General features: G+C 42.7%; 1 protein-coding gene across 1 annotated transcript; it reads right to left on the bottom strand.

Annotated features, from left to right (window-relative positions):
• Positions 1-1,527: 1,527 nt before the first annotated feature.
• On the bottom strand, positions 1,528-2,376 carry LOC101604028 (dnaJ homolog subfamily B member 6-like). Its single transcript, XM_012951364.2, has one exon. It carries the CDS (start codon positions 2,347-2,349, stop codon positions 1,837-1,839), a length of 513 nt encoding a protein of 170 aa, XP_012806818.2. The 5' UTR covers positions 2,350-2,376; the 3' UTR covers positions 1,528-1,836.
• Positions 2,377-10,094: the final 7,718 nt, after the last annotated feature.

Below are 10,094 nucleotides of genomic sequence, written 5' to 3' on the forward strand. Positions count from 1 at the left end.
GCAGAGCCAAGTGTGACTAGCAATGGGCTTAGAGTTAGAGAGGGCATGTGAAACTTACAAACATAAAAGTCATTAAAGTATTTGTAACCCAGGGATAGAGGGATGGCTTGGCAGTTAAGGCATTTGCCTACAAAGCCAAGGACCCTGGTTTGATTCCCCAGGACCCACGTAAGCCAGATGCACAAGGTGGCACATGCGTCTGGAGTTTGTTTGTAGTGGCTAAAGGCCCTGACACATCCATATTCTCTCTCTCTCCCTCTCTCTCTCTCTCTCTCATAAATAAAACTTAAATAAAATAAAGTAAATTTTAAAAATATTTGTAACCCAAAGTAACTTCATATGTGGCCACATCAAAAAAAAAAATTATCTTTGACAATTAAATGTTTTGGACCTTGACATGTTATCTAACAGTGCTGAAAATTAGAGTCAAGCTGTCTGTACAGCTAATGTTCACAGAGGCTCACAGGAAGAGCTCCCATTCGTTACAAGTGAGAATCGAAGATTAAGGAACAATTTCTCCAAGAAGTTGTTAGTCCTTTGTTCCTTCTGCCCTGAAAATCACACTGTGGACAAGAGCAAGGCAAACGCCCATGGCCCTTGAGCTTGCCTTTGACAGAGCACCTCACCAAATTTCAAACAATAGGGAATTTCTTTTAGAATCCCACTGTAATTAAAAGTTAAATTGAGAATGCTTTGGTTTCAGAAGGTGAAAATTACATTTAAGATAGCAAGAAAGTATTTCTTTCTTATGGAATAATATGAAACCAGGTGCTAGATTTTGTATGTAGAATATGGCTAGTTTAGCCCTTCCCCTGATAGACAGAAATATACTATGTAAATCCTTGCTTTTCAAGTCACAATCTGTGGCCTTGCAACATCAAACCACTGGGGAATTTGGGATTAATGATGACTTTTGTGCCCCAAAATGGACAAAGTAGATAGTTATATGCATTTAACTGTTCCTTCTCACAGTCATATGAGGGTTTTTCTAGACATTACTCACCAAAGGCAATGCTGTAATTACCTTGTAGTTGCTGGAATAAAGTACCCAACCAAGAGCAGCTGATGGAAAGATTGTTTGTTTGTTTTGTCTTTCATTCTCTAGAAGCTTCCTTTTTTTCATGAAAGAACATTTGCATTTATTTTTTTTAAGCAAGTGACAAAGACCCAGTTTACCAGCTGTTTTAAACCCAAGCTTAACATTACATATTTAAACAATTGTCAGAACGTATGACATTGCCAGCGTTCATGCACAGCTAGAAACATCCTTAACTTATACTAAACCAGAAATGTTTTACCATTACAGCAGTAATATCTTTCATTACTAAAATACTGAAAAAAACTGAAGTTCTTTCTGTGGAGGATCATCCTGGCAGTGTGAACTTCACAGCAGGCTGACGCTGCTCGGCTCACATTCCAGACACAGTGGAGAGCAGGTCCATGCTGGGCGAGCTCAGTCTCATCCTACACTACTCTCACAGGCTCACCTTAGACGACGTTTAATAAAACGGCACAGTGCACACAGAGATTACAACAATTGTGAAGACAAAAAAAATGGTCCTATCGTGTGGTCCCAACAATAAACGCAAAAAGTCTATGACAAACAGGGGCTCCGATGAGCTGTTTATAAATACTTTAGATTAGGTAGAGTTATACTGTAAGTAGAGTTCGTTTGAAATCTTCAAAAGAAAAATGTTCCTGTTAATCCTCAAATGGTGCTTGTTATTGTTTAACATTTCTGTTAAATGCATGTGTTGAATTACTTGTTATCCAAGCGTAGCAGCTGCTCCTTACCATTTATCCTTAAGGACTTTAACTGGCCATCTTCTTCAGCTTCTACCCTTTCTTCACCATTCTCCACAATTCTGTTGGATCAAATGAAGAAAATCCACCTCCAGATGATGGAAACCCAGTGAAGGCAGAGAAGAAGGAGCCCGTGCCTGGGTTTCTGCTTCCTCCGGGACCTCTTCGGTTCCCAAAACAGTCATCAAATGGGTCTTCAAGGAAGTCAAATGAAAATGGATCCCTTCCACCAAAAACTTCCCTGAAGACATCATCTGGGTTCCAGAATGTGAAGCCAAACTCAAAAGGACTGTCAAAATGATTTCCACCTCCCCCTCCACCACCATTTAATCCTTCTTTGCCGTATTTGTCATAGATGTCTTGGTTTTTGGCATCTGATAGCACCTCATAGGCCTTGGCTACTTGTTTGAGCTTTCTCTTTGCTTCTTCTTTATTCTCAGGCTTTTTATCTGGGTGCCACGTTAGTGCCAGTTTCCGATACGCCTTTTTGATATCCTCAGGTGAGGCATGTCTCTGCATGCCTAGAACTTCAAAATAATCCACCATGTTTTAGCAGATTGTTGGAACAAGTCCGAGGACGTGGCGGGAGGCTCGGGAGCAGCTGCGCTGGTGGCGTTGGTGGCTCCTCGCGCTTTCCTTTCTCCTCTAGAAGCTTCTTGATGGCAGGGGAAAGATGGCACAAGCAGAGGCTGGACATCACCTCTGCCACAGCAGGTGAAAACAGCGGCAGGAGAGGGAGTTGATTGGCACTGACAAGCTAGGGCTGCAAAGCTGCAAGGTCCAACCCCATCCAGACACCTCCTCCAGCAAGGCTTCACCTACCAAGTTGCCATCAACTGGGGACCAAGCTTCCAAAACACTTGAGTTTATGGGTAACATCTGATTGAAACCACCACAGGCAACACCAACCAGGGTTTGCAAACTGCCCTTTTCTGCAGCAACCACATGTAAACTTGCCATCAAAGCAGTAATTATGTTGACTATGCAAATACGACTTCAATACCACACTTGTAATGCTCTAAAGCATTCGGGAACTACCACATATCCCTTTATTTCTAAATTCCTTCTCTATAAGACTTCTGAAAGTCAATGCCTTCATTTTTGCCCATGTTGTTTTGCCAGTGACTTTGGAAATGGGAAAAATGTAATCACAGTTAGAAAGATCATAGAAAATAGGAATGTTGAGAAGTTTGTAGGAAAAACTACAGGTGAAAAACAAGAACAAAAATAACATGAAAAGAAGAAATACATGTCTCCCTATTTGACTTTATATAGAAATAGACTATTTAAATATAAAAAGAGGGCTGGAAAGATGGCTCAGCTGTTAAGGTGCTTGCCTGCAAAGCCTAATGACCCTAGTTCAATTCCCCAGTACCCACTTAAAGCCAAGTGCACATGTCTCTGGAGTTCATTTGTAGCAGCTGGACGCCCTGGTGCAAAGATTCGCTCACCTTCCACCTCTGCTGGGCATAGTGGCACACACCTTTAATCTCAGCAGGTAGGAGGATCCCTGTGAGTTTGAAATCAGGATGAGGTAGAGAGAATTCCAGGTCAGCCTGGGCTAGAACAAGATCCTACCTTATAAAAAAAAAAAAAAAAGAAAAGAAACATTTCATATATATATGGTGTTTCTTTTCATATATATATATATATATATATACACATACATACATACATATATATATGTGTGTGTGTGTATATATATATACATATGAATGACATATGCTAGTGTTTTATAGATCTTCTAAGAAAAGGGCAATTTTGCAAATAAGTCATAAAAGTGGAAAGAAAAGAAACACCATCATGACAACGTGCTGAGACATGTCTTGCTTGCTTTCAAGTTTTCACAACCATGAATAAAGTGTCTCTGAAAACCTATGCATAGACTTTTCTGTGGACACTTTTTCTGCAAGAAATAGCATTTCTGGGTTGAATGTTGAGAAAATGTTTACTTTTGTTAAAGAGCTGCTAAAACATCTCTCAACGTGTCTGTTTCACTTTGCATTCCCACCAGAAGTGAGTGAAAGTTCCAGTGCATTCTAGCACTGGAGGCTACATGCCTTTTCCTGGGAGAAGGGCACAAATGTCTGTCGCCTCACATAGGGCACCAATGCCAGCTTAAGTGTAGCTTAGGGAACCCCTGATCTTACTTACGGAAGAGAGCTGAGGGGTTATTCATGGGTGCGCGGCCAGGGCAGAGTCAGCTGATTTGCGCATTGTCTATGGCTCCAGCATTGTCTGCGACTCACCAAACCGTATCCTTGCAGCTTCTTACATAGCTTATCGGTATCGAGTCTGGCCCGAGGGTCTCCTCACCTCAATTACTGTTACTATTTATATAATCTTAGAAAGAGGCCTCCTTGTCAATCTTGTAAATTTTATGAGCTTCACAGCCTCACAAATTTTTTAAAATATATTTTTTAAAGATTTTATTTTTATTTATTTATGAGAGAGAGAGAATGGGCATGCCAGGGTCTCTAGCCACTGCAGACAAACTCCAGATTCATGCGCTACCACGTGCGTCTGGCTTACGTGGAACTTGGAGAATCGGAGCTGGGTCCTTAGGCTTCACAGGCCTTAACCCCTAAGCCATCTCTCTGGCCCATAATTTTTTGTTTACTTCTCGAGTCTTGTTAAGTTTCGTTTCTTTCATGAGTCTTAGGGACTCCCTTCTACCTCAGAAGGTCATATTTCAATCCAGAAAATGTTATTCAATATCCAGCCCTTCCCCAACTCTTACACTCTTTTGCTTCCCTCTTCCATAATGTCCCCTGAGCCTTGCAGGGGATGACATGCATGTCCAATAAGTGTCCTCCATCTTCAGCTAGGGATTGGACAACGACAACACTCAAAAAGTCACTCATTTTCATGTGATTGGCTGGTTATGAATCTCTATAGTAACCACCACCCACTGCAGAAAAAGGAAGTTTCCTTTGCAGACTTACAACAAGGTATAAACGTAAATGTTTAGAAGACAATTTGAACGTATCAAACTCATTTAACAAAACAATAGCAGGTATTTCCCTATTGATGCCTATCACCTCTCCAGCCCTGGCTTGTTGTACCTCATATGAGTTCTTTTCCGTTGAAAACCAGGTGGTTCTACACGTAACGGGTGTGTCGCTAGTGCATGAGTGAGCACTTTCCTGGGATGTTGTCAGTCTAGCATGCAGTTTATTGACAAATTTCCTCTGGCATCCTAAGTGAGAGCTAGGCAGATGGGAGGGAGATTTTAGCTCAGTCCTGACCTGGCTTTTTAACGCCCTGCCACCAAAGTGCATGAGGTGTCCAGCGATAGTTCTTGCATGTAACCACATAAAATGTACGGCTTGTGGGGCATCCAGGACCCCTGGATAATGGCCCCTAGGGAGGTGGCCCACCTCTGGTACTAGTATTTTTACCTGACATGCTAACCATCTCTCCAGCCCGTCACTCTTCTTTTTTTATGACTCTCTTCTCCATTTCATTTTTGGTTATTATTTTGTTCTAATAACTTGAGTTTATTTTGTTGGGGTTTTGTAGCTCCTGGAGATATAACTGTTAGACAAATTATTTGGAACCCTTTTTAATGTAGGCATTAACAATTGCATTAGAATATTCCAGACTTAACTATATACTTACCTGTACTAATCAAGTCTACAGCTGCATGTGTGTTGAGACTGATCCAGTCCCATACTATAGTTCAGGCCTGGAACTCATTATGTAACCAAAGCTGGCCTCATACTCATGGCAATTGTTGCAGTCAGGTTCTCATTGCTGGCAGAAATCACCCAACCAAAAGCAGCTTGTGGGGAAAAGAGGCTTATTTTGGCTTACAGGCTCAAGGGGAATCTCCACAATGGCAGGGGAAAATGATGGCATGAGCAGAGGGTGGACATCACCCCCTGGCCCACATAAGGTGGACAACAGGAGCAGGAGAGTATGCCAAACACTGGCGAGGGGACACTGGCTATAACACCCATAAGCCCGCCCCCAACAATACACTGCCTGTAGGAGGCGTTAATTCCCAAATCTCCATCAGCTGGGAACCTAGCATTCAGAACACCCGAGTTTATGGAGAACACCTGAATCAAAGCACCACAGCAATCCTCTTGCCTCGGCCTCCTGAAAGCTAAGTTTACAGGCATATATCACCATTTCCAACTGTTTGACTTTTGACACTTTGGTTGTAATGTGCCTCAAAGAGGAACTTCTGAAGTTGAATGTGCCTGAGAACTTTGGGATATACGGATCTAGATGCTTGTATCTCTCCCAGGACTTGGTGGTCATCCGGGAATTGCTTCATTGCATAAACGTCCTATTTCTTCTTTGTCTTCTACTTCTGGAGCTCTTGTTGTGCGAAGACCTGTTCAGACAATGACAGGATATCCATATGTCCTTCTTCAGGGCCTTTCTTCTGCTTCCTATTGTTTTCATTTCACTTACTGATGTCAGAAGAGCCTTCAAACTCAGCTTGTCCGGAGCTGTTCGTGGATCTAGACTGTTCACAGGACTTTTGTCCCCATGTTAATGTCAATCATCTGGTAGTGTGGTCACCTCTCCAGACTTTACCAAGGGGCTCTCACAGGGAGACGCGTCCGCCCGCAGTGCAGTGGGGCAGGGTGCGGTGCATTTGGTCTGCACGCTCACAGTAGTGTGGTCTTCCTGCAGCATCTTCGGTTGTGATACACATTAGTGATGACTTCAAGGGCCTCTGCTCTAGGATACAGAAGTCTGTGGCACAGGTGGTAGCTGCATAGATGGTGAGAGCAAGGGACTTGGAGATCCTCCTGGTTCTGTGTCCCTTGAAGTATGGAGCTGATAGATCTGAGGTAGCTCATAGGCAGCCACAGTAGCGCTGAAATCCAGGCCACAAGTTCTTGGAGTGGCTATGAAGCCAGGTTTCAGGACTCAAGGTCTTACAAAACTACTGTATCATGTAAGAAGCACCGAAAAAAATTCTCTCATTAAGCCTGAATCTATTGCCCTGTGACCTACCCCACAGCTTATCATAGGGGGCTGGAATATAGCCATGGTTCTGATTCAGGGTGTCAAGGCACAGCGTGAACATGACTGTGTGGGAGAAGAGGTTCTGATCTCATAGACTGGGACCCAGCTACAACTACAATTGGGATCTAGAACCAACAGGTCCAGAGGGATGAGATGTAACTGAATGGAGTCTGTGGACCCTGAGATGGTACTGTACCTCGGACCCCTTGAGACCCACTTCCCTACTCGGAAGGATCCAGGAGTGGCAGGCCGTTGCTGTGTCTTGGGCCTTAGGAGATAAGGAACTAATGACCCTACCACTTCAAGAGATGAGAAGCCTCAGCACCCTGAACTACAGAGGACTAGTGGAGTTCCAGACAGGCAAGACACGGACCCTGCAGCAAAGCTCACACAAGGCTGGCTTCCTGGGACCTGAACTTCTGAACCTGCTGGACCACAGGATCAGCAGAGCCTCCGGAGCCCTGGAGACTGGAAGCCACATTATCTGTGGAGCTGGGCAGTGCAGTGACTTCACTGTCTGATGCTCCAGCCCTCCCCCAGCCCCAGCCCAGGAGCAGAGTGCTGCATCATTAGAGCAGGGAAGCAATGTGCAAGAAGTTCAGGGCTCTGTGTGTCCAGGGTCAAGTCACCACTCCAGCTTGGCGCTGAGGAGCAGAGCGTAGCAGCAGCTCTGCTTCAAGATGGCAAGCTGCCAGTGGACATAGTACAGCAGTAACAGATGAAGGGCCACCAAGGTCATGTCAGTGCTGAGAAGGTACACGCTATGGAGGGTGGGAAAGCCAAGCATGGTGCTAGCTCCTTCTGTAGAGTGGACACAGCCCAGGGACCCGGGAGCGCTCTCTCAGCCAGGCCCAAAGCCTGTGGTGACTGACTGCAGAGATCTCTAGTAGAGAAGGCTGAAGATGGTAGAAGTTTCTAGAATCTTCTTCCCTTTCACCCCTGGGTTCTCTCTGGTCCTGATCTTCTCCAGGGTGGAGGTAGCAGAGACAAGGTCTTTACCTTCTAGATTCTGCTGCTCCTTTGTTCTCTGGTGTTTCCCTCTAGTTATTTTGGTTGAAATGTTATTGTTTATTGTTTTGGCTTTTTTGTGCATTAGGGCTGAGGAAATGTTAGGAATTCAAAACTGGCTACATATTGACAGTCCTATAGTTCTTAATATAACAAACTTGATTTAAAATTTAGTTGTTGGCTGGAGAGATGGTTTACCTGTTAAGGTACTTGCCTGAAAAGCTAAAGGACCCAGGTCCAACTCCCTAGCACCCACATAAGCCAGATGCACAAGGTGGCACAGGCATCTGGAGTTCATTTTCAGTGGCTAGAGGCCCTGGTGCACCCATTCTTTCCCCTGCCTTCTATATCTGCCTCTTTCTCAAATAAATATAAATAAAATATAAAAAATTAAAATATAGTTAATTTAACTATTTTTATTTTATTTATTAATTTACTTTAAGTATTTTAAAATAACTATATGAAATATAGATACTTTATATATTTCATATAGTTATTTTAAAATACTTTTATTTATGTATTTATTTGAGAGAGAGAGGAAGTGGCAGAGAGAGAGAGAATGGATGCAACAAGGCCTCCAGCCACTGCAAATGAACTCCAAACATATGTGCACCTTGTGCATTTGGCTTATGTGGGTACTAGGGAGTCGAACCTGGGCCCTTAGGCTTTGTAGGAAACAGCCTTAACCGCTAAGCCATCTCTCTAACCCTGAAATATAGACATCTTAAATACTCAGTTTTAGCTTCTAAGTGCTTACTCTCATTCCCTTTCTTTTAAACCTAGGAAGATAGATACACAAACTGTTTTGTTGTTCTGTAGCATGATTGTACCCTATAACTTGGCAATCTGAGGAAATATTTATTATGATGGTAAAAATGCAACCAATGGCTAACAACCCACAGTAATTGTTAAAGGACATAAAGTTTAAAGCTTAAAATTCCAGTATACCACTTGATTCCTTATCTTGTTGCAACTGAGAAAATTTATGGAAGTTCCTCAAAGCATAAAAATAGAGTCATGGGATGATACGAGTTGTATTCAGCTATAAAGAAAAGAACCATCTCATTTTCAGGAAATAGGTGGAGCCAGTGATCATCATGTCACTAAAATAAGGCAGATTCAGAAAGTCAATTATTGCATGTCTTGGTTCATACATACAATCTATAATGTAAATATTTATAATAAAATAGATAATTATTATATATTAAATGAGACACAAATAGAAGAGTAGCAAGGAGACTATTTGGCAAGAGGAAGGGGACCAGCGGAGGGGGAAAGATGAGGGTAATGGGGGCAATATGAATAAAGCACATCATATATGTGTATGAAAATGTCCAATGTTTCTCATCATTTTGTGCAATGAATACACACTAATTTTTTTAAACCTGGAAAACATTAAAAGAACCACTCTCTCTTTGCTCTGCCTCATTTTCTTCAGCGACTCCAGCCACTATATTGTAGTTTTTTATATCATTTCCCATTAAAATGCGGAGGAGTGAATAAAAGCAGTCAGTTTTGTTCTGCTATGTCAGGAACACAGGGAAAACAAGCCCACTGGCTGTCAGGTTCCACTCCACTTTGCAATGGGAATCTACCAAATATTGAGTGAGCAACTGTGTAACTTGATTCCTTTCTAATTTTTGAATGATAATATTTCTTAAGACAATATATGAAAAATTAGCCCATGTCAAGGGAATAAGGGAGAAGAATAGAAATGATTTACCATTTCCCCACCCACCTGATTTGTGGCCAACTGGCAAAAATATACCAAGCATGTCAGCATGTCACCATGCTCTGGCTAAGAATAAAAGTAATAATCTCTATTTCCATCTAGTCCCCAGGCACTAGAATGAAGTTTGAGGATCACACACCTCTGCATGCATGCATGTACGTGTGCATGTGCGTGTGTGCACCAGGTAGTCCCTGACCATGAGCAGGTAACTGAAAACACATTACTTAACTCCCTTCCCCAGCAGAATCATTAGTCCACTCTCCCACACAGCATTTTGGACGATGAACCTCTGTGGTAACCCATGCCTGCCTTAATTATCCAAGCCTGAGATCAGGAGAGACGACTGTGCCAAGGGCTTCCTCGGGGTGGTGTGTGGCAAAGAGATTTGGATGGCACCGGGGTGGAATAGTCGCGGTGCGCTGGCTGTTTTCTCTGCTTGGAAATGGAGAGAGCTGTTTTTCCTTTTTCTTTTCCTTCTGTTACTCTTACATTTTATGAACAAAATATGAAGTATTAGAACTCTTTTGGATCTGATTATGATTTGGATCTAGTGAATGTGTAA

This window comes from Jaculus jaculus, chromosome 12 (assembly GCF_020740685.1).
Source record: "Jaculus jaculus isolate mJacJac1 chromosome 12, mJacJac1.mat.Y.cur, whole genome shotgun sequence".
NCBI classification, from domain to species: domain Eukaryota; kingdom Metazoa; phylum Chordata; class Mammalia; order Rodentia; family Dipodidae; genus Jaculus; species Jaculus jaculus.

Excerpts from the sequence above, each read along its gene's own strand:
- LOC101604028 (XM_012951364.2), bottom strand. The coding sequence starts at position 2,349 with ATGGTGGATTATTTTGAAGTTCTAGGCATGCAGAGACATGCCTCACCT.